General features: G+C 41.7%; 1 protein-coding gene across 4 annotated transcripts in view; it reads left to right on the forward strand.

The window, feature by feature from the left end:
• utrn (utrophin) overlaps nt 1–27,340 on the forward strand; it is a 190,892-nt gene that overhangs the window by 40,841 nt on the left and 122,711 nt on the right. For all 4 annotated transcript variants that reach the window (XM_078274047.1, XM_078274048.1, XM_078274046.1 and 1 more), the window contains 39 exons: nt 59–222; nt 352–475; nt 574–661; nt 1,418–1,662; nt 2,412–2,580; nt 3,793–3,920; nt 5,787–5,924; nt 6,018–6,131; nt 6,350–6,505; nt 6,702–6,872; nt 7,052–7,243; nt 7,970–8,104; nt 9,670–9,819; nt 10,448–10,609; nt 10,996–11,127; nt 11,344–11,517; nt 11,728–11,883; nt 11,994–12,164; nt 12,828–13,007; nt 14,069–14,197; nt 14,981–15,151; nt 15,303–15,359; nt 15,529–15,690; nt 16,375–16,515; nt 16,700–16,795; nt 17,016–17,186; nt 17,469–17,641; nt 19,148–19,298; nt 20,576–20,751; nt 21,122–21,257; nt 21,745–21,894; nt 22,134–22,286; nt 22,394–22,495; nt 22,682–22,802; nt 23,386–23,603; nt 23,782–23,899; nt 24,154–24,359; nt 25,264–25,418; nt 25,573–25,762. In XM_078274047.1, the coding sequence (XP_078130173.1) occupies nt 59–222; nt 352–475; nt 574–661; nt 1,418–1,662; nt 2,412–2,580; nt 3,793–3,920; nt 5,787–5,924; nt 6,018–6,131; nt 6,350–6,505; nt 6,702–6,872; nt 7,052–7,243; nt 7,970–8,104; nt 9,670–9,819; nt 10,448–10,609; nt 10,996–11,127; nt 11,344–11,517; nt 11,728–11,883; nt 11,994–12,164; nt 12,828–13,007; nt 14,069–14,197; nt 14,981–15,151; nt 15,303–15,359; nt 15,529–15,690; nt 16,375–16,515; nt 16,700–16,795; nt 17,016–17,186; nt 17,469–17,641; nt 19,148–19,298; nt 20,576–20,751; nt 21,122–21,257; nt 21,745–21,894; nt 22,134–22,286; nt 22,394–22,495; nt 22,682–22,802; nt 23,386–23,603; nt 23,782–23,899; nt 24,154–24,359; nt 25,264–25,418; nt 25,573–25,762 (5,925 nt within the window). The remainder of the gene's footprint in view (nt 1–58; nt 223–351; nt 476–573; nt 662–1,417; nt 1,663–2,411; nt 2,581–3,792; nt 3,921–5,786; nt 5,925–6,017; nt 6,132–6,349; nt 6,506–6,701; nt 6,873–7,051; nt 7,244–7,969; nt 8,105–9,669; nt 9,820–10,447; nt 10,610–10,995; nt 11,128–11,343; nt 11,518–11,727; nt 11,884–11,993; nt 12,165–12,827; nt 13,008–14,068; nt 14,198–14,980; nt 15,152–15,302; nt 15,360–15,528; nt 15,691–16,374; nt 16,516–16,699; nt 16,796–17,015; nt 17,187–17,468; nt 17,642–19,147; nt 19,299–20,575; nt 20,752–21,121; nt 21,258–21,744; nt 21,895–22,133; nt 22,287–22,393; nt 22,496–22,681; nt 22,803–23,385; nt 23,604–23,781; nt 23,900–24,153; nt 24,360–25,263; nt 25,419–25,572; nt 25,763–27,340) is intronic.

The following is a 27,340-nucleotide window of genomic DNA, read 5'->3' on the forward strand; positions in this document are numbered from 1 at the left end:
TTGGTGAGTGTGGTAGATTTCTGTCCCATTCTCACTGATGCGCTATCTCACTGCTAAGGTAATGGAAGCTGTGACGGATGCTGGGATGACTCAGGTAGAAGAGCAGGTCGTCGTGGATACAGTTGCTGTGGCTTCGGCTGCTTCGATCGCTGACCAGGAGCTGGCCCCACCTGCTCCCCCTAAGAAACGACTGGTGGAGACAGATGCAGAAGTCAGACGATTGTAAGAACTGGGACACGCACAGACTATACCTCCTTTGCCAGAAAAGTGTAGGAATGAAAGATACACACACACACACACACACACACACACACACACACCAATGCACACATTGTGTTCTGTGTTCTGCAGGTTTGAAAATAAGCTTTCTGACCTCCTGAGCTGGATTACAACTTGGAAGAAGTCCGCCCAAGCGCTGGCCTCCACACACCCTGACACTACACCTGACACACCAGACCTGCAGGAGAAACTTATGGTAAACCGGCAGATGATACGGCTTAAAAACAAACAATTTCAAGTTAGAGCACATGTTTTGAAATCCCAACCGTAATATATGTTAATCAATCACTGCAGGGTTTGGAGTTGGACCTTAGAGCAAAGGAGGCCACAGTTGGTCAAGTGATCCAGGAGGGACGGGTCTTGATGGACCAGCTGGAGAGAGGTATGAAGGAAAGAGGAGGTTGCTCACCGACACTGAAATGGTACATTACTACGTATACACAATAAACCAAACAATTACTTTACACAAATCTATCTGAGTTTTGTCAAACACTTTCTTTCAAAGTGTTCTAAGATAGTGGCTGATATTGATCATTTCTCAGAGGTTCACGACTAGTGGCTCTAACAGAAATCTTCCTTTTCCCTGTTAAATTGTGTTCATCTCATAAGATTTTACTATTTTTCCACAGCTGCTTGGTATTTTCTGGGTATTTACAAGCCTACATGTTGTTTTAGATGCCGTGTGTGTGTGTGTGTGTGTGTGTGTGTGTGTGTGTGTGGACAGAGTAGTAAAAATCTGTCAGCCTGCAGGGTTACTGATTTCATATAACTGCTCAATGAAATGAAGAGGCACTCAGGGTTTTTATGTTTACACTGTTCTAGAGGCATTGAGGGGTAGTGTAGCAACACTGCTAAGTTGGAGTAGATTTGTTAAACAACAACAACTTTCCACTAAACTTAACTTATTTTATTACCTCATATCTGCTGTTCTCTCATCCTCACCGTCTGTTTTCCAATTTTTCTTCCACTAGTGTTTTTACTCTCATTAGGGTCTCTTACTCACACCAAAAACTCACAACACAGGCTGTGACACATTCAGACTAAATTATGTAAAGATCCATTCAAAGTATACTTAATTATTTATTAATTACATTTGAAGTGAGCCTTTATATCTGTTGGTTTCTGTCTCTCTCTTAAGAGGGAGTGTGTGTGGACTCAGTGAGGGCAGACATAGATCTGATCCAAACCGAGTGGGACGCATGTGCGAGGGAGCTGCAGGCAGCCCGTGAGCGTGTTCGCACCCAAAGCCGGGTCAGGGCTGTGTCTGCAGAGCTGGCAGACCTGGACCAAGCCTTTGAGAAACAGGACCGGTGGCTGGACTCAACTTCGGCTCTAGAAACGTGTGACAAGGCCGAACTCAGAAGCCTGAGTGGAGAATGTCAGGTAACATTGTCATTGTCTCCGTCCATGTTCACCCTCCTTTGTGTGACTTAAATCCTCAGTTTCACCTCTAACCCTTTCTTCAATCCTCTAACATTCAGCTCATGCAGTTGTAGTTATTTCATAAACTTTTCAGATTTCACATCAGAGATGAAACCCTTTAAAAAGTCATAGATCAAAACAACCATGAGAGCAAAAAAAGGGATCTTTTAAAGTTAGGGAGTGCCTCAAATGCTTGGAAAGTCAGTGAAAGATGTACAAAGTAAGATGGATAAAACCCTTCCTGGTTGTGACCTGTTAAGCATTTTCAATTTTGAGACTAATTGACTGTCGGTGTAAAGCATGACTCCATCCAGTAACCTGTGAGTTTCTCTCCTCCAGACTAATTTATTGTTGCAGTATGTTTTGCAGGTTTCCCTCATTTTTACAGAAAAAAATGAGTTATTTTACGGTGACACTGATTATGCTTAATGGCACAAAATAGATAAAATACAAGGAAAATGGATGGCTGAAACATACACTTTATATCTTGTCTCATCATTCTGCATCATTATTAAATGAGTCAATGGAATGTTCAAGAAAACCACTAATCATAGGCTTATTTTTTAAGTCAAGGAACTGTACTTACCTAGTTTATAAAATGTCCCTTTCTGATGTACAGACACAGCAACATTTTCCCCTGCTGAGTTATCCTTGAATAATTCTCCACTTGCAAAATAATGAACTTTCGTCTTCCTCTTGTGTTTTTACAGTCCCGACTTGTTCAGCTCACTGCCTTAAGTCCGCGATTGGAGCAGCTTTCTGCAGAGACCGGGTCACTTGGAGCCATGCCCTCTCTGAAAGACAACATGGTGGTGGTATCAGCACATCACGCCTCCACACTGCAGCGGCTACAGAGCAGAGAGCAAGAGGTCAACAAAGGTACCTTTTTAAAATATAAAAATGATTTGTCAAATCGGAAACTGGATCCATAACAGCAGATTCCTCAGTCAGTATTAACAGTACCATATGCTTTTCAAGGGACCTGACAGCCTTGAGGCATCCTCCAATTTCCGAGAGCTGCAGTACAGGAGATTTAAGTCTTCCTTAAAACAAAGACCCATTTCTCTCTCCTTACTCTTGGCTCAATACTTTCAGGTTTATAGGGAGGCTGAAATAGTGATAGCTAAGATCAGCAAAGCTCAATCCCACAGGGGTTGTGTAAATTTGACATCAGCTTTTATATGAATCCTTGGCCAGCCACGAGTAATGGATCATGCCCTTATATGGCCTCCAAAAGCTCACAGATGCGTGAGTGTATACGTGAGTGATTGAGTGTAGGATCATCTCTCCGTGCCAGCTCCGTCTCTACCTGAGGACACGACTTGGACCTGGAGTGGTCCTGAAAATCAGTCACCGTTTTACCTCAGGAATTTACATGCACTCCTATTGGCCAAAGACGAGTCTGTAAAGGGAGACTTGAATGCTCCTCTCCACTCCTGACCGTGTGTGTGTGTGTGTGTGTGTCTCTTGGGCTTTTATGACTGTGAGGATTTGAATGAAAGCCAAGAAAAACCATTTTGTTTCTGCTTGAGGGCAGTTTGCTTCTCGCCGGGGCCACTCTTTATTTCTCCCCTCCCCTTTCCAAGTTACGCTCCATCTCTGCTCTTTGTGTATATAAACATATCCAGATTATGTAAGCATTAAATCACCTAGTAATTAAAACGCGGACAGAGAAGGAGAGGGGAAGAGAGACAGTCGAGGAGAAGAGAAGAGCAGGAACAGAAAGAAATGTAACAATCCAATATAAATGAGGTTGATGTTGTCACAAATAGGCACTACTTAACTTTTGTTACTTATGTAATTACCTTCGCAGCTTAGCCGTGATTTTATAGTGTCATTTTTTAAAAAATTCATCTGGCATGATTGACATGTATGAGTTGGTTAAAAGAGCACAGCTAAACTTACTTTGAGAAACCAATTGTCAAACATCTGGCATCCTCTTGCAGCCTTGAGAACACACTAATCCCAAACCTGCACACTGCCCCCTTGTGGTTTAAAACCTGATGCAAAGGTTTTGATACCTTAACTTAATATAAATTTTTTTCTCCCCCATTATTCACACATCTCCCCCTCCTCTTTGTCTTATTCCAGCTTTGGCCAGTCTTGAGGCCAACCAGATGGTGTCGAGCCAGGTGGAGGGTCTAGAGGGCAGGCTGGCCACTCTGAGAGAAGGAATAGTGGACATCCCTACAGCTCAGGGAGCAATAGAGCGGGCACAAGTGAGTAGTGCGTGAGTGAGTGCGTGAGTGAGTGCGTGAGTGAGTGAGTGAGTGAGTGAGTGAGTGAGTGAGTGAAAACCATAGTCCAAATCTGTACACATATTCTGATAACTACCCGACAGACAGCTGAAACCAAAAACATGAACTCCTAGGTGGAGCTCACTACGCAAAGTATGATCACAAAGCTTTATTAATTAATGTTTGACAGTATTAGAATAATCTTATTTCATTCATGGTTTTAGGTTGTCTTTGAGGTGTCACTTTAGGTTGTCTCTAGGATACAAGTGTTACTATTACTACTATTACTCTTATTTTTCAAAGACTCGTATTCAACTGTCACAGAATCACTTCTTCTGTTTTTCTAAATGGCAATTATATTTATGCTTTTATAATCCACATTGTTGTTTAAGGCTGATCTTGTATTTTATGTTAGTCTGGTTGGCCAAGACCCCCCTTAAAGATTTTTAATCATATAATTAATAGAGATTAAAATAAATAACAACATTAAGTGAAAACCACAGACACAACTGCATACTAATGTGATGGACTAAACAAATTCATATTAGTTATTTTGAATGGTTGTTGTGGTTTATCTGGAGACTTTATGTGTATAACACATGTGCCCTCTGACATCTAAGCTAAAAGGATTTAATTGTTTGTGTCTGTCTATGTGCTTGTACGTATATCAGAGTGAGTGTTAACCTCTGTCTGCTGTCAATTTTTTTCTCTCCAGCACACAATCAGCTTCACTTCTTTCTGCACTGTATCAGACCTCTGTGTAGGAGAAAAAGGGTGTGTGTGTGTGTGTGTGTGTGTGTTTTGGTATGTAGCTTTAGGATATATGCGTTGTTCTGTTTCGAGTGTGTAGCTGTGTGTGTTTCTCTCCTCCTCCCTTCTTCAGTGGAATGTGGTTCAGTCCGAGCCCTTGTTATCGTGGCAGATAGGGCATGGTGCCGGGGAAAGGGGTGGGGACTTGGCACATTCTGGGCAGCATGCCCATGCATGCTGCGTGGAGCTCCTAACAGCTCATTGTGGGGCCGCTCAGCCAGTCAGTCAGCCTGACAACCACCACACACAATCCCATGGCAGCATCTCTGAGTCCCAGTAGCAATTAGCCTAATGATAGAAGGTTGATAGTCATCTGATTGGCTCACAATTGTTTCTTCATGTTTAAATGGATTCATCTTTCACTATACACTAATGTGAATTGCTTATGAAATGATCAATAAATCATAAACATGTGGTAGCAATTTAATCACCACCTGTGTTCAAGAAAGTTGATGTGATTGCTGTATTACTATATCATATGGAGATTTTGACCACCAGTAGTACTATGTAGCAATGTTTTTAGGAACAGATAACCATTTCTAACTTAAGTAGCATTCACATCAACATCCAAGTTGTAATTACAAGTGGAAAGCTAACATTTTTGAAAGCTTCAATATGACTTGGCGCATAATAACTCAGAAGTGCCAAACATGGATGCTCCATGTCTGCCAAAGTCCGTTTATTCAAATTAATTAATCCCAAATGTGGTGGTATAGCGTTATATTGTCAATGCAAGTAGTTTTTAACCCTAACACTACATCTCTGCAGTGAAACAATCTTCTTGAGTCGTCCAGTGACTTAAACGCTCATAAAGTCATAAACATTGGAATCTTTCTCATCTCAACCATCCTACTCGCATGACATGAAAGCTGCATATATTCTTTAATAGTGAAGCCTCAGTCAATCAAAGAGATTAAGGACCTCTTATCTTCTTCTCAACAAGGGGATGATATGCATGGCAAATTCCTTCACAGACAACAAGAGTTTCCCACACAGCTTGGACGTGTCATTGTAAGCCTGAACTCTTGTTCACCTCAGGGCCTGTGTCTGGAGATTGAGCAAACACAGCAAGCCTCAGATTCTGCAGAACTACAAAGATGGAGTCAGCTCTCCTCCAGGGCCCGTGAGGAACTGGGCACACTGCAGTGCATCCTGGGTAGCATGAAGGACAATCAGGTAGAATAGCTGAAATTAGTGATATAGAAAGCCTACAAGTGTTTTTGTCTTTTCTTGAATGGTTTGGATACATTGGTTTAATGCTGTTGCTAGGTGCGTTTGGTGGAAGTGGAACGTTGGTTGGACGTGGTTCAGGAACTGTTGTCTCGTGATGCCACGGGGTTGGGCGACAAAGACAGTCTACAGGAAGAGCTCAACCAGTGCAAGGTTAGAGGGCAATGCAAAACATGAAAACATTGGTTGTTGTTTTTCCCAACACACCAAAGACACCACGACTTTATCACTTAAAAGTAACTTTTACTGTTGTTTATGTGAAGACTGCAGTCATTTGACAATATAGATTTTGACCTGATTTGATTACTAAATAGAATTTTGATATTTGAAAAGTATTATTCTTTACCTGTCTTTCTCTTTCTGCTAACAAGGAGTATGTGAATGAGATGGAGTCTGTGGAAGGTTCATTGAAGCAGATGGGAGAGAATGTGAGTGCTGTAAAGGCGACTGCAGTCCCAGGACTAGCCAAGTGGGGGCAGGATAAGTTGGACAAGTGCCAGAGCAAATGGGACACGCTTAGCAAACAGGTGAGGAAAAACTTTTGTCATGTTTGCATTTTGTGCTGTTCTGTCCTGCAAATCATGTGTGTATGTATGCCTGTTTTCATCACATAATTACAGTGATATTTTAGTCACTAGCAAGCAGATAAGACATGTTCTGTTGTACAGAGTCTCGTAGGGTCTTGTTTCACTTACAAACCTGAAGTCATATGCTTCCCTCCAGCTGCTGAGACATCAGGAGCGTGTGGCAGAGAGTCGGGAGAAGCAGGTGAATCTGAGGAAGGACTTGGCGGAGATGCAGGAATGGATGACCCAGGTCGATGAGGAGTTTCTCATGAGGGACTTTGAATACAAGAGTCCTGAGGAGCTGGAAGCGTCGCTGGAGGAGATGAAGGTGGGAGGGGAGGCGTGCATGTGACCTAATGGGAACACCTAAAATGAAACATTTGGGAACCATTGGGAAATATGGCGATGCACTGATAAACGCAGTGATTTTGACTGCGCTTTATTAGTGTGTGGGTCTAAATGTCTTCCTCTGGTACTGTCGTCATTGTCCTCTTACCTCTCTCACAGAGGGCTAAAGAGGATGTGCTACAGAAGGAGGTGAAGGTGAAGATCCTGAAAGACAGCATCAACATGCTGGTGTCCAGAACATCGCCCCCTGGTGGAGGCAATGCACAGGAGCTGACCTCAGAACTAGAGGGGGTTCTATCCAACTACCACAAGCTCTGTGACCGCTTCAAGAGCAAGTGTCACACTCTGGAGGTAATGTGTGTGGGCCCTTCTGTGTTGGTATGTTTGTGAATGAGAATATTTCTTGTCTGACAAATGAAGTGTACTGGCTTCAGTTAAAAATGATGGCCACCTATGCTTTTATTGTTGCAGAAATATACTTGCACCACAGCTTCGCAGTTTATCATTTTAACGATGGAATAAAAAATAAAAAAGGTTAATCATTTCATGCTTGAATGGCCCAATTTGTCCTACTTGCAGCTCCCATGGTTCAGTATTGGAATAACATGTTGGTTTATGAGATGTGTCATTTTTTTGCGGTCCCTTTTGTTAATTTGAATGCGAAGAACAAGAGAACCTTAAAGGACTCTGGTGATTCTGGTTTTCAGAGCTAATCTGTGAGCGTAAAGTCGTAGTTTGGGGCACTGCTTTTTATTATCTCCCAGACTCTGCAGGGTAAAGGTCACACGCGTCACTGAGTTGTGCTTATGTTCATGTATACTCTTTGCCTGAAGTCCATTAGTCACCATCCTATCTTTGTGGTTGGAATTTTGCTGTTTCATTTTTTTTATAGCATGGTTTTGTTTGTAAAAATGCCTTTTGAAATATGTTTTTTCATATTGTCCTTGAAGATTGTGAGTGAGGGCATATTTAATACAGCTGTCACTTTGTGGTAACATTTGTGTTTCTCTGGTTGTGCACAACTGTTTGCAACTTTAAGTGTTTCTGACTGAGGGTTTATGTGTCTATACTGTGTAGGAGGTTTGGTCCTGTTGGATGGAGTTACTTCAGTACCTGGATATGGAGCAGAGTTGGCTTAACACTCTGGGGGAGAAGGTCCAAGCTACTGACAACTTACCAGAGAGCACTGAGGCCGTCAATGAAGCTCTGGAGGTACAAATGCAGAGACACACACACACACACACACACACACACACACACACACACACACACACACACACACACACACACACACACTTACTGTATTCCCATTTAATTAATCGGCCATCTTATACTTGACCGTTGTCTTCTTATCTTTCTCTCCTGTTAATTCTCTTACTCCTCACTATTTGGCCCATCCCACATGTGAATCAAACATATAACAAGATATCCTCTGGTAACACATAAAACAAATACAAAAAATCTAAAACCTTATGTGTATTCATCTACAATTATTTCAGGTGCAAAATTTCACATACTGTATATACATAGAAAATGCTACTATATTTGAACTACTGGATTACTCTTGGAAAAACCATTTATATTTCATAGCTTGCTGGCACATGTCAACAGAAAGTGAAATAATCTTTGTTTTTGTAGAAATGACTACTACTACTACCTCATAAAAATATAACTAATTAATTATATAGTTAGACTAGCCACTCATCTTTGAATATGTTAAGAATTGCATTTCTTTTAACCTACATTATATTTGGGAATTTACCTAGCTTCGATAAAATCACCTCATCAAGCAACATGCTTTCAAAAGGCATGAAGATGCATTTAAAATGCATCATTCATATCAGTATCATTGGTATATTTCATAAACCAAACAAGCCATTAAATATTCTAACTCTGTTAATATCCTCATTGTCTTTGACTTTGTCTTCTAAATATCTTCTGCCCTGTTTTGCTCCGTTGCTATATCTGTAGACTCGCCTGCGGCATCACTGTCAAACTCACTTTAATCACAGTGCTGCTTCTGTAACATCGCATAGTGATGAAGGAACTTGAAGACCCTTGAAGACATTGTTTCCCCTTCTCCTCTTTGTCCTCATGTGTTTTTGGATTTTTTCCCTCTTGCCACCCAGTCTTGCTCTTTTTCTCTCTCCCTCTCCATTCTTCTTAACCTCCCTCTCTCACTTTTCACCCTGTCCATTCTCCCAGTTTCCTAATCAGACTCACCCCTCTGGAGGGGGGCTGTCTCTCTCTGTCTCTCTCTCTCTCTCTCTCTGTCCATTACCTCCGGGAAGGATAAGCACATTTAATTACCCTACATAAACAATGACTGTTGGATCCAAACAAGTGCCATTGCTCGACAAGCTTCTCTCCCACTTGACTCTCTTTTCTCGTTTAGTTTTTTCGGTTTGCCTCCATCTGACACACCCAACGTTGCAATTTCTGCATCTGCACTCTGTTTGCTCAGCTATTTGGTTCTTTTGCAGTCTTTCACACACATACACTTTTCACTAACACACTGGATTTCTTTTTCTCTTTGGTGTTCTTTGTTCCTCAAGTGTTTGGTTTCTAGCTTTAGTCAATCTTTTCGTTTTTTCTACTTTCTGTGGCAAATCTTTTTAAGTGGTTTAACTTTCTTGTTTTTTGTTGTGGCTTTATCAAAGGACTATTTTATTTGATCACTTCCTCGCTCTCACTTCTTTTCCTCCCCTCTTTCCTTGATTTTTCTGATTCTTTGCTTATAACTTTACCCTTTTCTCCATCGCTCCATTCACCACCAGTCTTTGGAGTGTGCGCTTCGCCACCCCGGGGACAACCGGACGCAAATCAGAGAGCTGGGTCAGACGCTGATAGACGGAGGCATACTGGACGAACTCATTAGCGAAAAACTAGAGGCCTTCAATTCTCGTTACGAGCAACTCAACCACCAGGTCAGGACCTTGGCTTTGTGTGTAAGCAAATGTGGGATGTGCGAATGTGTGTTTTATACTGTTGAAAAAGGCATCCATTATGTGTTGAGCTTGGATTTCTTTTTCAGTAAATTCAGATATATGCAACTGTAGGAATTTGTATTTTATTATATTCTTTGCAAATATGCAAAACATAAAACATTCTAGTCTATACACAGAACATTGTCACCAGTTATTGTATTGAAATGTATATTGATACCAAACACATTTATGTTTTATCATATTGATATTAAACACATTTTCACTATATGTTACACTATATCAGCCCAACATTTATTTTGTTATTTTGCACTTAGTACACGGTTATATTTATAAGCATCTTTAAGCATTTGGTGTACTCTTTGCATTATCACATCAAGTCAAATACGACAGGAAAAAATGTATTTCAGATAGGTGTTCACATTCCTGAGTATAATTGTTAATAAATGAATATACCAGCTAGTATATTCTTTAGTCTTTTCCATCTACAATTTTAGGACATGAACTTCCACATACAGTAGTTGCTTAAATTTCAAATAGGCTGAATATTGACATCTTTGAAATATTCAAACCCATGACTTGATGTCCGTGCTTTCTCCCCCCGTTCTAGGCGGTGAACCGGCAGATCAGCCTTGAGCAGCAGCTGCAGACTTTGAAGGAAAACGAACAGGGGCTCCATACACTGCAGGAGTCTCTGAGTCAGCTGGACCACAAACTCACCTCCTACCTCACTGACCGTATCGACGCCTTCCAGCTCCCACAGGAGGCACAGGTACAGTACACATGAGCGCAGCACACACTTTCACACACAGAGGAGTTTCCAGACAAGACGCGACACTTGGGGGAAGCACCCAAACTTGATGGATCTTACTTCATGCTGTATCATCTAACTTGTCTAAAGGCTCTCCCTTCACCTAGAGGCCCAAGGAACGGAAGTAAAAAAATGAATATATAGTAATGATAGTATGGATATAATATACACATAAAGACACATCATGTTGTCCACAGATGTTTTGAAAACTAAGCAGCAGTCTGAAAAGCTAAAACACATTGATATTTTTGTGATGAGAAAAATATAGCATCAGTAGGTGCAATAGGGCCTGTCCGTATGAGTGCACATATTTATGGTGCATGTGTTCATTTCCACTTTTCCTTCAGACCATCGGGGCAGAGATCGCAGCTCACGAGGTGACAGTGGAGGAGATGAGGAAGAGGAACGTGGCCAACTTGCCTCCTCCCAGCCCTGATGGCAAAGCTGCTCGAGGTGGGACCATGCTGGACCAGCTACAGGTAACACTGACTCCTGCTGGAGAACATCACAAACTGCAGGAAGTCATGTCAGAATAGTTTCTCCTCCTGCCACCATCACTACATATTCATACTACAAATACCTTCACCTTTAAAACAGTGTAAAAAATATAATAAATCATGGTAAGAGAAGTGTGTGAGATCTGTGTTGTGACATAGATGTATGACTTTATTAACCTCTGCCTTTACCCAATGCAGAGGAAACTGAGGGAGATCTCCACCAAGTACCAGCTATTCCAGAAGCCAGCTAACTTTGAGCAGCGCATGTTGGACTGTAAGAGAGTCCTGGATGGTGCCAAGGCTGAGCTGCATATTCTGGATATTAGGGACGTGGACCCGGAAAAAATCCAGTCCCACCTCAGTGGTTGCATGGTGAGAGCTACAACTTTCTCGATCTTTCTATTAGGCAAACACAAATGGTGTATTTGTTGCTGATTGTGTGAACTGTTCTGTGTGCACATTAAAGGATTTAAGAACACACAAACAAATATCTGCCGGCCTACTGTAGCTACCTATTTATGCAGACACAAACACAAAAACTCTATCTCACTCATAGGCTCTTTTTCCTTTTTTTTCTTATAGAAACTATACAAGTTGCTGAGTGAGGTGAAGCTGGAGGTGGAGACGGTGATAAAAACTGGTCGACAGATTGTGCAGAAACAGCAGACGGAGAACCCCAAGGCCATGGACGAACAGCTCACTGCTCTCAAACTGCTCTACAATGACCTGGGGGCACAGGTAACTTAGCTTTAGATTAATTCTCCTTGTTCAAAATGCAGCTTATGTTGGATTATAAATAATATTCCTGAGACCAGTTTAAGACACCTTTGTTTTCCTTCTCTTTACAGGTAACAGAGGGCAAGCAGGACCTGGAAAAAGCTATGTCTCTGTCTCAGAAGTTCCAGAAGGAGAGCGCTGCCCTGGAGGAGTGGCTGACCACAAATGAGGCTCAGCTCCAGCAGAAGAACAGCTGTGGAGACATGCCAGCTGACATTGATGCCGAGATTGCATGGGCTAATGTGAGTAACTGTCCACACCTTTTAATCAAATCTCTTCAGCAGGAGCAAAGAAGTGCCTCTGCTTCTGGCCAGAAGGTGGAGCATTGGGACAGTATAAGGTTCCTGAAAATACCAATCTCTCTCTCTAACACTGGAGACAAACTGTATCAGCACTATGAAAAGAGGATGACTGTGGGACTTCGGTGTAAAAAACAAACAAAAAAAATTATCGAATCCACATCCACCCTTTAAAAAGTGAAAAAAAGTGTTAAGAATTGTATTGATGTATTTGTCTCTCCCTGAGATCCAAATTCAGTAAAAAAGGACTAAAACCTCATCATGATCCCACTGAAACAGTATGAATTTTCAGTCACAGCTTCACATTACAGCACATGAAAGTGTAGGTTTCTTCAAATGTACTTACAAATGTGTCTTAAAATGTACATTTCTTTTTAAGTTTTAAAATGTATATGCAGTTGAATATATGAATATTGACCTGTAATTCATGACTTGTGTTTGGTGTGCATTAGTGTGTGTGTGTGTGTGTGTGTGTGTGTGTGTGTGTGTGCGCGCAATAAATCTTGCTAACTGGCAATAAATTATTGAAACATGAAGGTCATCACATCAATCTGTTTAATATACTCTATATTGCATTGTGTGTGTGTGTGTGTGTCCCTCCTCCAGGGCCTGCTGAAGGAGTCGGAGCGTCGTAAGGTGGAGCTGTCCAGCCTGATGGAGACCAGCGCCGGTCTTCAGACTCTGGTGGAGGGCAGCGAGGCTCAGTTGGAGGACAAACTCTGTGGTCTTAATGAAGCCTGGGGCCGCGTCCGCACCTGGACCGAGGACTGGCTTAGTGCTGTGCTGGTGAGTGCAAATATTTTATACAGTAAGGATTAATAAATAAAGAGTTGCTGTGTTCTTTATTTTATGTTCTCTGAGTAAGTAGAATCTCCCACCTGCTTTTTATGGTTTTATGCTTAAACAATACTTTTATTTGCCATCATTGGCAAATGAACAAAGGCCACTATATATATAACTGGAGGGTTGCTGGTTCAAGTCCCCATACAGACCGAAATACGGAGGTGGACTGGTAGCTGGAGAGGTGGCAGTTCACCTCAAGGTGCCCTTGAGCAAGGAACCGAAACCCCCCCCCCGAATCGCTCAGGGCGCCTGTTCAGCAGTCGCAGCCCACTCACTCTGACATCTCTCCATTAGTGCATGTAAAAGGACCTGTGTGTGTGTGTGTGTGTGTGTGTGTGTGTGTGTGTGTGTGTATTTCAGGCCTGTGTGCAGTGTGTAATAACATCAGAGTGTAAATTGTAATTTCCCCATTGGGGATCAATAAAGAGTATAAATTATTAAATTATGTATTATTATTATATATATATATATATATATATAATTTTTTTTTGTCTTAGCTGAGCCTTTTTAGCATGCACTTTTCTGGGAAATTAGAATTCTTTTTATCAGTTATGACTGCATTTATAATACATATCCAATGTGCTGAAATGTTTTAGTTTTGAAATTCAAAAAAGTTCATTGGCTTTTAAAGTATTTTTCCCAACCATGGAAAGATAAAAAAAAAAGTCATTACAAGGTTATTTCTCTACTACCCAAGTAAAAAGAATTTCTCATTATGTTGTGTAAATCAAGAGATTGCAGTAACAAAACAAGGACATGCATATCACCTCTTCAATAAAAATATATTTACCTTTTGAAGAGACTAAGAAGTGTTTCTTCTTGTAATTGTGCACTGCAGCAAGTCATATAAATGTAATGGAACACTCAGAGATCATAAAAATGCCTTTGTTTTAGATCAAGCAGTAAATGGGGAAAACACAGGAGGACCTTTAACAGTAATGAATGTTTTTTATTTTCCTAATGGAAACACTGAGTCCTTGTTTTTTGTTGTTGTATGAGTGCAGAGTCACCAGAATGAAGTGGAAATTTTTGATGAGAACTTGGCTCACATCAGCACCTGGCTCTACCAGACCCAGATCCACCTGGACGAGGCTGAGCGGCTCGCCCCGTCAGAGAGGCAGAAGGTGGTAAAGGTAAGGCAGAGGGAGTCATTACATTGTGAGAGAAAAAGCATCAGTATGAATAAATGGAGAATGGCCCTAAAGTATGGATATAGTACACACGGTACATAAAGTATAGTTAAGATTTATGAGGTTACCAGTCTGTCTTTTTCCATATTATCATTACAAAGCTATTAGTTTATGGCAAGGAAATGCGTTTGGCTACCTTCTGGTATACAGAATGTTTAATTGAATCTACATGAAAGGAATAGCAAGGTAAGGATCAATCATTTCTAAATGTCCCATTTTATATTGCCCACTGATGCAGCAGAAATGTTTTATGCTTGGTTAATATATGAATTTTCAAGAAGCACATATATTTGAACACTATTTTGGACATTTTCTTTCGTGTAGTTCTTAATAATAATTGCCCAAATTCACCGTGCGTCACCGAATGGGAAAAAAAAAAAAGAGTGTGAGCTTGTCGGGCAACAGAGGGGTTTGTTGATGTTTGGGAAAGAACATGGCTCAATGAGAAAATAAGGTAAAAGGGAGAAGCAGAGCATTTTTATGGTAGTTTTAAATAATTTATCTTACCGTTCTATTAAATTCTTAACCCTTTCCTTCCAATGGCCATGACTGAAGGTCTCCCTTAAATATTGACTGGTGCCTGGCCCCGCTAACCTTGATCATCACATACTGTGCTAAGCTCTTTGGTCTGAACCAAGGCTGCACTGCCATCCAGTCTGAGAGAGAATGACTGATAGCATGAACTGATTTAAGTAGATGACAAGCTACTCTGTGGTCTGTCCTCAGCGCATGCTAGAGGAGCTGGAGGACATCAGTCTGCGCGTGGACAACGTGAGGGATCAGGCCATCATCCTGATGACCAGCAGGGGGCCCGCTTGCAGAGATGTGGTGGAGCCCAAACTGGCTGAGCTCAACTGCAACTTCGACAAAGTCTCCCAACACATCAAAACTGCCAAGGTACAAAAGCACAGACTGTATGTGAACCTAAAATCAATGTATGCACAATGCAGTGTGGAATTTAATCCTGCTATACGCAAAAAAAGGGTTAAACGGTCAAACAGAAAGCATGTGGTATAGTCTGTATTCGTCTATTCCTTTTTACATTCAGATGATGATGAGTCTGGAGTCAGGTGGTGTTGAGTTGAACCAGCAGATACCTCAGCAGGTACAGCAATTTCATCCAAACTACACAACGTTTTTAGAGCTCTATTTGGAGTCAGTGACTTATCACCACATTATACCACAGCTGAACACTCTCTTTGAGCATGCAGTCAGATAATTAAATACATATGACTTGTTTTGACATGAGGTGTGTTTCTGCTCTTTCTCATCAGGTCATTTACAGCCAGGAGATCGGAGCAGAGAGTCTGAGTCAGACTGACGCTCTGGACTCCAGTGAGATGAGGGGCCTACAGGCAGAGCTCCAGGACACACTGAGGGCTCTGCAGCAGCAGCAGCAGCAGCAGGACCAAACAAACATCCTGGATGATGACAAGGTAAACAAGGTCACCTTTCAATTTCATCCTTTTGTGGCTTTTTAATTTTGTTTTTAAAACTCTCAAAGAAAAAGTACTTGATTTCAATAATGATGATTGATAATTATGGTAATGAGATATGGGTATGAGAATGAGATACGTACACATAGACAAGACATCAGCAGCAAAGTAGTAATTGCTTCATCAAAATAGAGCTCCAAATGTTGTTGTATTGTGGATAGGGAAATAGGCACCCCATCTATTGTCTGGCCAAAGATTTCCATTAAGGTTTGCCAGCTGGAGCAATTCTCCACAGAAACTGAAAATGGCCCCAGGTTTCCTATTATTCTCTTTCTGAAGTTTTAGGAGATAAACCTGCCCTGTGATAATAGCTTTGATTGGGCATTTCAAGGCCTAACAAGTCTGGAATTCAATCTGTTATCAAGGTTTATGACGGTAAACACACTGCCTGAACAGACCTGACCAGTCCAAAGCAAGGTCAGTTTGCCAGTCGGGAAGCTCTTAGTGTGTTTTAAACAGTATTTTCCTGAGAAGTGTCCACATCGTCTCCACTCTGAACATGTTGCTTGTCAGTTTTTGGTGTGTAAGTTATTTCCTTGGAATTGATACATTTAAGATGTATTCAAGACGGCTGTTAGCAGCCTCCTGAACTCTTCATTTGACCTGTCTGTCTCTCTGCACCAGATGGATGAGGAGAAAGCCAGTGTGGAAGACTTGCTGAGAAGAGGAGAAGAACTGCTGCAGCAGCAAACTTCAGACGACGGCCAGAGGGAGGAGTTAAGACTTCTACTGCTCCGCCTGCAGAGCCAATATTCTGCTCACAGGGTGAGATGCATTAAAAATATGTTGTCTTGCTTAAGCCGGGCTTATATTGTATGGGAATCTTATTTTAATCTAAGAAACGCAGCTCTCTGTCGTATTGTGTTTGCCCGTTTAGTCAATGTGTGTGTGTGTGTGTGTGTGTGTGTGTGTGTGTGTGTGTGTGTGTGTGTGTGTTTGCCTGCTTTAGGAGTTAAGGGTGCTACGAATCAGGCAGGCCGAAGTCTCTGTGGAGTCGTCGTCTACTCACAGCTTTACAGAACAGATAAGAGAGTTTTCAGCCGAGGTGAGGGATTCACACATGCTTAAGCACATGGTCACTAACTAAGATATTACTTTAGTCACTGAGTTGTCTTTAACCGTAAGTACTTGATTGGATTGACTGTAGTGTAGTTTTAGCATAATGTGCAATGCTGTATTATGATGTGGCACAATAGGTTTTAATACAGTTTTTCTCTCTCTCTTCCTTCTGCCCTGTGTTTTTCTCCACCTCATCTGTGGTGTAGGAGATGTCCTCAGTGGAGCATAGCAGCACTCCCTCACTGAGTCCCTCAGACTACCTGTTGGACATCAACAAAGTGCTACTCGCCATGGCCGACAACGAGTTGCTTCTGAACTCCTCTGAGCTCAGCGGGGGGCTCTACGAAGACTTTTCTAGCCAGGAGGACACACTGAGGGTGGGTCGTCAAAAATCTTCATTGTAAACGTCACAAAAATTATCTGTGATATTGTACTGTATTAACTTTCTGTGTAGCAGTTTTCACAAAGTTAAACAAGAAAAAGCATTTTTTATAGAAAACACTAGTTCTACACCTTGGGGAGAGCTTTCCAAGTAAACATAGTGTTCTGGTATCAATCATTCTACCATCATTCTGACATGTGTGAACTTTTCTCCCCCTCTTCTTCCCTCTCTCACCGTGCTGTCTATTTTCCTTTATCTTGCATTTATCGTTTTATAGAATATTAAAGAGAATCTGGAGCATGTTGGTGAGCAGGTCTCAGGGATCCACGAGAGGCAGCCAGATGCCATTGAAGATGCTTCGTCTGCTGAGGTTGCCCTGATCGGAGACGCCCTCACACAGCTCAACGCCCAGTGGGACCGCCTCAACCGCATGTACAACCACCGCAAAGGGTGCGTGCACCAACTTCACACACAACCAGTACAACTGATCACACCGTACACACACTAATCGACCAAATTGACGTGTAGAATCAAACTTGAATAAGTCTTCCACAGAAAATGTTCCAGCAGGGGAAAGAAGCGAAGAAGCTGCTATTTTCAGATGTGAACGTGTGTGAATGTGTGTGTCAGGAATTGTGGTCTAAGCTGCAGGGACTAAATGCCAGCTGTGCGCTAGTCAAGAGACAGCAGGAACAGATAATAGACAGAGATAGACCATGGCACACAATCAAGCTCGCGAGACACACGCACACAAACACACTGACCCTGATTATTCTCAAAACGTTCCTTGGGCATAAACAATCTCATGCCGATTCACATTTTTACTCACTCACTCACTCACTCACTCACTCACTCACTCACTCACTCACTCTCACACACTCACACACACACACACACACACACACACACACACACACACTGGATGACCTTGACTACCATCAACACAATTCCTTGGGCATCACAGTCTTTATTTGCTGAGTACAGTATGTGCACATGCTAGAATAAACTAGTAAGCTCATTTTATAGATTGCACACAAATGCTGAAGCTCTCCGTCTGTAATCACAATATCCTCTGGGCATCATTTGAAATCAAAAGAATGGAGTATATTTTGTAAAATTGCTCATCCAAAACTCATTTCCTCACCTTGTCTCTCTCATCAGATTAGTTGGGCTCCAAGCGGTGCTGTAAGAGGAAATAGCCCTCATGCAGACCATCAATGAGATAAAGATCTGTTTTATTTTTTTATATTAGGCATTTTGTGTAATCAGCCTCTCTATGCTGATTTATTCAATAGCATCTCTGTGAACATTTGTGTGTTGCCAGGGATTCCTGATTGTTATGACATTTCTGTTGTTTAATAGAGGTCAACCGTGGTATTACCCAGTGGGTAAACCCGATTGTAGACCAGAATTCATTAATCTCTCTTTCTGTTCTATATTAAGCCCACTCATACCTAAACAAGAGCAAAGACGTAAAGAAAGTATTTGTAATTGGTAATTAAGGAGCAATCAAAGCCAGAATCCACTGTCATCATTCAAATCGAGAACTCTACAAAACTAACTGAGCTTTGATTTAAAAATAAATAAACAAAAGATTATGCTGGGTTATTGCCGTTAGTATTTGTTTCACTTTATGAGGGAAATTCATCTTCACTTGAAATTAACTCCCACAGTGTGGAGCTTTCCATTTGCGTGTTTGATGACAAAAGAAACGCGTCAACCAATGTTTGCTATATGTTTAGCTTTTGTTTTGGTTTTACTTGAGCATATTGAATGTTTGTAAGATTTCCTGTTATATATTTCCATTAAAGATATATGCAACAGGTGAAGTTGGTAAAAAATGTTCCAATGTTAGTCCTTCCACTTTTTCAAGTTCACCTTACAAACATTCTTTACAATTTTGGATATAAATGATCAATTATCATGAAGAAAGTGTGTGTTTTTGTTCTGCTGCAGGAGTTTTGACCGTGCTGTAGAGGAGTGGAGGCAGTTCCACTGTGACATGAATGACCTGAACCAGTGGCTGACTGATACAGAGACACTGCTGTCAGAGAGCGTTGGCCCTGATGGACAGCTGGACCTGAACTCTGCACGACAACACCAAGAGGTCAGTTGAGTGTGATGGACCATGTGGAGGTCTGAATATGTGTTTCGTGTAAGTGCGTGTGACTGCCTGAATTTACATATTTTAATGACATTATAGAAAACTTTCATGGCATTCCACCTTTGTTATTGTAAGCCCTAATTAGTCAAATGTAGACTCACAAAAACCCATATGTTTTACAAGCTCAAAGCAAGATTAAAACCTTCCCATGGTGCAGTAGTAATATGTTTAAAACATTAGCAGCTAGGTGGTTGGAAATGGGTGCTATACTGTACCTGATAAACAAACACACCGCACATCTAACTATTTGTTATGCAGAGTGAGAAATGGAGAGAAGTGAACTGAAAAGTAAGATGAGAAGTAGAGATGGCCCAATTCCATTTTTTGCTTCCCGATACCGATTCTGATACCTGAACTTGCGTATCGGCCGATACCGAGTACTGAGCCGATACCAGTGTGTCATATATTTTATTATGTTTTAACAACTGTATACTACTATCCCTGTATGGATGTGATATGATTTCTATCTTTGTTGTCAGTCTGGCTCAGGTTAAACTCTTTGTGAAACATGAACAAACACAAACAATGAACGCCCCAGAACTTTCTTTTATTATCCAGTTTGACAATCAGTTATAACGGAAAAAGAACATAAATAAACTACTTTAATGTAGATTTTCTTTAGGGCTTTATTACGTGGTATCGGATCGGTGCATAAACTCCAGTACTTCCCGATACCAGCGTTTTGGGCAGTATCAGAGCCGATACTGGTATCGGCTCATCTCTAATGAGAAGGAGCCTTTTATTTAGCTTTGTTTGATTTCTAAAGCGCTAATTTCATTTCCAAGGGGAATAAGATTCTCTGAAGCTGCTGCATTAGCGCCATTAACACCTTTAATAGTGTGATTTGCAAGGCTCTAGCTACACTCTGTCTAGCTCTTTTACATGTTTTCACAGTCGCTGAGATTGATACGAGGGATCAAGTGGATAGGAATTGAGAGATCAATTAGCTGACTAACCCTTTAGCGGACTTCACAATCCCTCACCCTGCTTTACGGGTCTGTCTTGGCAAGTTAAATCTCTCTTGGTGGAAGTAGAGACATGGCAGCTTAAAACGTGATGTGTCACAAATCATGCCTCTGTGTCAATCAAGAGATTTGCTTGGAGAGATGGAGTTGAGCAGGGGATTTGGCCCTGAGTAAATCGGCTTATGCTGTTTGATCGATTCCTGATTCCACCTTTTTTGTGCTCCTGCTCTCTTTCAATCCTTTGTATGTATTTAGGAGCTGGAGGAAGGTCTTGTCAGCCACCAGCCCGTCCTGGCTGAACTGACCCACACTGGGGAGCAGATCATTGGGCAGCTGTCATCCCCTGACGGATCCCTGCTTGAAGAGAAGCTAGACACTCTCGGTCAGCGCTGGAGAGCTGTCAACCGCCATGTCCTTGAGAGACAGCGCAGGTAATATAACAAACAGGATGTTACGTCACCTATGAATCGAAAAGATTAAGTGGATGTTGTCAAATGTGGATTTAGACACATATGATAGATATCATTGCTGTCTTGGCTATACTGTATAACATTTGGTTTACAGTATAATGTAGCACAGAGGTTAGCACCTCTCCATCGCTGACGGTCTTAGTTTCTTTATCAGTGTTTGGCAGGTTAACATTATCAGTGTGGTCAATCAGTCTATAACAGTAAATGTAAATTTTAGGATTAAGCCTGCAACCTGCGGAAAATGGAGATCCTAATCTGAGTACAATTGTTTGTGTGTGTGTGCGTATGTGTGTGTGCGTGTGTGTGTGTGCGTGCGTGTGCGCGTGTGCAGGCTGGCTGGAGGAGACCCAGCCCTGTCAGACCTGGTGAGGAGACGCGAGGAGCTGGCTGTATGGTTGGAGCAGGCAGAAAAAGCTGTCAGCTCCTTGCCCGTCACTGCCACTGACAGCAACCTCAAAGAACTCAAGGTACAGCAAGGCCCAAAACATGCTCATGTTAGTGTGATTCATGGGAGCATAGAGATTTCTATTTCTGCTCCAGAGCTGGAAGATTCAGCTATTTTTATGGTCAGCTCTGACTATATTTTCCTATGTTCTTTTTCCCTGTTTGCTTCCCTGTATCCACAAGTTGCTCTCTGTATCGCAATCACAAGCAACATCTTTCAAACATACACAAAGAGAACCTTACTCTCACATGTCTTGTTTTGAACAATGCAGTTTTATTGAAGGGAATACAAGCAGTGTTTTCTGTCTTGATTCCTTATTGACAACAACCATAGCCAAACTTTTGCTCTGTGGAGACTTATTGGGAAAAGTTATGTGGCTATATGGAACAACTGTTCTACTGTGTTACTTCTTGATTTCCTTTTACTTTTTTTACTCACATTTGTTAATACATTAACAAATCAACCCATCTTTGTGAATCAATTAAGGAACAGTGCCTTTTCCCTTGCAGGCCCTTGCCGAGGAAATAGATGCACAGAATGAACGTCTTGGATGGGTTAACAAGCATGCACCACAGATTCTGGCCAGTCCAAGTGTGAGCCATCGGAGCAGAGATCAGCATGTTGGCAAACTGAGAGCCATCAATCTCAACTGGAGCAAGGTGCAAACTTTTCTTAGTTTATTATTCTGCCTTGTCTTCAAAGTTTTTGTCTTGGGTAAAAGGTGAAAGATTTATACTGTAAACATTGTAATACTGTAATATTTGCCACGTTTTACAACACTGTGACAGCCACAACACGTCCTGTCCTCCCTTTTTCTCTTCATTTGCTTTTTGACTTCTTCTCTGCTGTCTATCTTCCTTCTTTCACAAATGTTTGTACTCCCCCCTTTTCTCTGCAGGTGACCCATGAATTGTTGGACAGAGTGGGTGAGGTGGAGACAAACCTGCAAAGCCATGCCCAGTTCCAGGACAGGATGAACAGACTCACTGATTGGGTTGTCGTCACACACCAGACAATCATGACCAGAGGCCTGAGCCCTGGCCAAGCACAGGTAGCGTTTGACTACATCACAGGAATCAACACATCTAACCTCACTTAAAAAACATTTTTATCACGGACATAAATGTTGTACCTAAAATGAGTTCTTACCTGTTGTAGGCTCTGGAGGCCTCCATGAAGGACAGGAAGAAGGACCTGGAGGACCTATTGGCTCATTCTATAGAGCTACAGAGACGACAGCAGCTGTTGCCTCAGGAAAAGGTCTCAGTTTTTATAGCAATATGATTTGATAAAGACTAATTGTAACATATGATTTATACAATATTGCTTGTTCAATCACCACACGTTTAATTGGCTCTTATTAAAAGCTGGATACACTCTGTTTCCTGTTCCTGATATTTTGTCATTAATTGTACATTCCTATTATCTATGTGTTCATGCGTGTAGAGTAAGGTAGAGCAGCTGGCAGGGGATTGGAAAGCTCTGGACGGTCGACTGAGGGAATCTCTCCAGCCTCCCATCTCTCCATGGACACAGCACCAACATGTTGTCCAGCACCAGCAGCTTGGTAAAAACATCTAGGAATGCACTTCAAGTTCAAAGTTTTAGTCACAGTAGTCATATGCACAGTAAGGAAACACTTATTTAGATTTGTGATTTTTCTGTTTGATTTGATTGATTTCTGTATCCCTAGCTCTACTTTTATAATACATCAATGGTATAGGGATGAAAGGATTCAACACAGTCCCAATGATGTATTAAGCCTTTAATGAGACAGAGAAAATAAGATATTGGATCATTAACAGGAGACGACAAACATATAACCATCCACTTGTATTAGAGGTAATAAGTACTCAAGGGGCAGATTTGAGATTCCTATTTTTGCTTGGCTTAATCTTGTGCATGAAAATACATGATGAAATAACAAACAAGAGGTAAGCAACAAAGTCCTGCAAAACACTAAAACAAGCCCTGATGCCTCTTTCATCATGATTTAGTGGGGATGCCACCATCCCCTGAGTGCTGTTTGACAGCACCACCTCCCTCGCTCTAACATCGTTAATGTTCATTGCATCATTTCCCCTTAAAGAAGCTCTATATGTCAACATTACTTGCCTTTAGTGCCCTGCCTTTTTTCGCCCCTGCTCCAGTGTCTGCGGTCCCCTCAGCTGTGCAGATGGCCAGCCTGGTGAGCGAGGACCCCCACCACCAAACCCCGCACACACCGGACACTGTGGCGCCCACCGACCTCAACGAAACAGCCACCGAACTGGCAGACTGGCTTCTCCTCATTACACAGATGCTAAAGTCTAATATTGTCACTGTGGGGGACACGGAGGAGATCAGGACCACTATGGGACGTCTTCAGGTGAGAAATGGGGAGCAGAGAGGACAGACGGAGAAAAGTTGTGGATAAGTTTGTGTGATGTGACATTTTTTGATGGAATAGTTTTTTTTGGGGTCAAATTTAACTGCCAAATACAAACATATGAGCTATACACTTTTTCTGACAGTGCCTGTGTGTTTTTGTGCCTCGTCCTTGGCAGGTGACGAAAAGTGACCTGGAACAGCGTCATCCCCAGCTAGAAGACATTTTCACCCTGGCACAGAACATCAAAAACAAGACCTCAAATCTGGACGTTCGCACATCCATTACTGAGAAACGTATGTGGAAAGCAGGATGGCCACACTAGAAACCTACTGAACAGTTTGAAAAAAGAAAAGAAAAAATATTAGCTGCTCCAACAGAAACAGGATTTTTGAAAATGTGCAGCTTGTTTTTTTAATTTCTAATTGGTTTGGTTTTATCTAACATAATTTACATTTGTGCTCTTTACCTAACAATGTCTTGTTTTGAAGGCGCCGACATTACTGTGTTTGTGTCCTCCTGTTGAATATGCATCTGTCTCTGTCACAAGTGGAGAAGGTACGCAGCCAGTGGGACAGCACTCAGCATGGAGTCGAGGCACGGCTCCAGCAGCTGGACAACATGATTGGCCACAGCAACCAGTGGGAGGAGCAGAGGAAGGAGGTGAACGCTTTTATCGGGCACAACGAAGGACGTTTCCACAACCTTGTTCAGCAGTCCAGCGATCCCCTGACTAAACAGCTTGCTGACAACAAGGTTAGGGAAAGGTTTCACTGCTAGACTTTCTCTGTAGGTGTCTAATGCCTGTCCTTCCTCTGGTCATGTATTGTGATTCTGTATCCTTGTCATTATAGTAGACTAGAAATATACTCGAGGGAATTTGTCTGCTCACTATCCTAATTGAGAGAAAAATCTTAGACTTAACCAAACTTTACTTCGAGGTCATTTTGTACAGCCTTATAAGTCTGTGCAAGGTGGGAATGAATAAATCACCTCTCTGGAGTATCACTTTAAACCCTAATAACATCCGTACACCCACATCATCCATCATTTTAATTTGAGATGATGACTTGTGTGAGAGTTTTTAGAAACAAATTCTGCCTCATGAGTGTGCCCGACGCATTACAGGATCCAAACACTAGAGGGCAACTGAGTTTAACAGAACCCAGCAGGTTAGATACACAGCTATCTGCTCCTGGTTTGTGTGGTCTTGTAACGATGAGTAATTGTCCATTTAAAATAGTGATGTGTACCTTTTGTTAAAGAAATAGATGCCTGGGGGTCATATATGGATGAATTATTTGCTAATGCCAAATTTAAAATAATAATATGGCCTCATGAATAACAGCTGGGTCTTATATAACCTGCTTGATTAAGTAGAGGTTAAAATAACAATGTCAGATTGTTGAGCAGTAGAATAACACATTTCTTTTGTGTTTAAGGTGCCGGAAGTTTAATTTAATAACGTTTAGAGAAAGGGTCATGAATATTCTTGCATAGCAATATGTCTAATGAAAGCTGATACCAAGCCACAACAATATATAGAAAACTGTGCATGCTAATTTATAATATTAAAAACGTTATGCCAACAGGGCCCTTCACAGTGACACATTTTCAGTGTTCTGATGATACTAATGCTACCGTGTCAATTGTTTTATAGGCGTTCCTCCAAGACCTGGGCCGAGGCCAAGCTACAGTTGTGGCCTTCAACGAGCTGTCCAATCATCTTTTGCGGGAGTATTCTACTGACGACACCAGGAGGATCAAAGAGGTCACAGATAAGCACAACGCTGCCTGGAACAGCATCAATAATAGGTGCGCACAAACTCGCCTGTTTACCTCTACATACAGTTTGATTGTGTCACATGAGGGACTGATATTGCTGCCAGTATTTAATCATGTAGTAATTGCAGTTGTACTCAAGTCTTTTACATAGTCACATATTTTAATCATCGTTATTGATTGGCAGGGCGAGTGACCGCCACGCCCACCTGGACAGTGAACTGAAGGGCCTGCAGATGTCTCTCAGGGAGCTGGAGTCCTTCCTCAAATGGCTCCAGGAGGCAGAGACTACAGTCAACGTTCTGGCCGACGCCTCCCAGAGGGAAGACCTGTCGCAGGACTCCGCCCATGTGAAGGAGCTGAGGCGACAACTGGAGGTAGGACTGTAATGAGATAGAGAAACTGTGTGTGTGTGTGTGTGTGTGGAATCTATGCACAGGTGCTAGCCTATTATCCCAGTGGCATCCTTCATCAATACACCCTTCACCAAAGGACTGAGGCAGGGGTGTGTGTAGGTGCATCCACGTGTAAGCGGCTGGTTTAAGGTGTGTGAATGAGAGGGCATACAGAGGGCGTGTGAGTGCTTGTATGCATTGAGTGCGGCTCATTGATCCTCTTGTTCTATGCTTAGGAATTCAGTGTGTGTGTGTGCGTTTGTGTGTGCTTGCACTTCCTCTCACTAGCTTGTCATTTACCCAGTCCTTCCCTCAGGGATCTGTTGACCCACATCATCTTATGCTTTATGTAATGTTTTAATCCCCAAATCGCTTCACCTCTTCCTTTCAACAGGTAAAACAGGCACTAATATTCTTCTTTTTTTTCTTTTCTTTTTATAATACATCATAGTAGAAGTTGAAAGGTCTTTCCTTAAATGCTGACCCTGTAAGTCTCCTCCTCATCTCCTGTTGATTGTACACTGAGGGGCTGTCATTTGGACAACCTCCTTTTTCAGACATTGTCAAAGATTTGGCGTGTGTGTGTGTGTGTGTGTGTGTTTTGAGCTTCCTGTTGCTCTTTGGATACATTTCCTTGTCACTGAGAACTTGATGCAATGTCGTACATCTTTCAGAACTGAAAGCTTAAGTCCAATAATAACGTTCTTGGTTTCGTCGTCTTGAATGCCACATTGCTACTACTCTCATTTCCAGTGTCCAATTGTTAAAGCAGGCCAAGGTTATGGAGAAAAACAACAGTGAATGCAGTGAGCACGAATGGCCACAAAGATTTCTGAGGATTAATTAACTTGGTGTGGACGTAAGGCTTTTGGAGCTCATTGTTGATCCCCGGCTGGATTTGGTCTAATACAGAAATGGATATTATTATCACGTTATGTGCCCGTTACAGTGATCTATATTTGTTGTATTGAATAGAGATGGTCCGATACCATCTTTTGCTTCCCGATTCCGATACTTGAACTTGCATATCGGCCGATACCGAGTACCGATCCGATACCAGTGTGTCATATATTTTATTATGTTTTAACAACTGTATACTACTATCCCTGTATGGATGTGATATTATTTCTATCTTTGTTGTCGGTCTGGCTCAGGTTAAACTCTTTGTGAAACATGAATGCCACAGAACGTTCTTTTATTATGCAGTCAGTTATAACGGAAAAAGAACATAAATAAACTACTTTAACGTATGTTTTCTTTAGGGCTTTATTCCGTGGTATCGTATCGGACCCGATACCGATACCAGCGTTTTAGGCAGTACACAGTAGAACATCTCTAGTATTGAACATAATCCATAATTTTAAGCCCTTTAAAAATGTATAAAGGATAACATATCAGATCTTTCTGAGTGGGTCATCGCCCATTGTCTTCATTTTTTCCATCTCTCTGTCTCAGTTGGAGTCCAGATTGAAGGATGGCACTCATTTCTCGAAAGTGGGATGATAAAACGGCCTTTGAGCCTTAGAGGACATGTGCTGTCTCCTCAACCCTTTTATTAAC

The sequence above is a fragment of the Sander vitreus genome, chromosome 18, assembly GCF_031162955.1.
Source record: "Sander vitreus isolate 19-12246 chromosome 18, sanVit1, whole genome shotgun sequence".
Taxonomy (NCBI): Eukaryota; Metazoa; Chordata; class Actinopteri; order Perciformes; family Percidae; genus Sander; species Sander vitreus.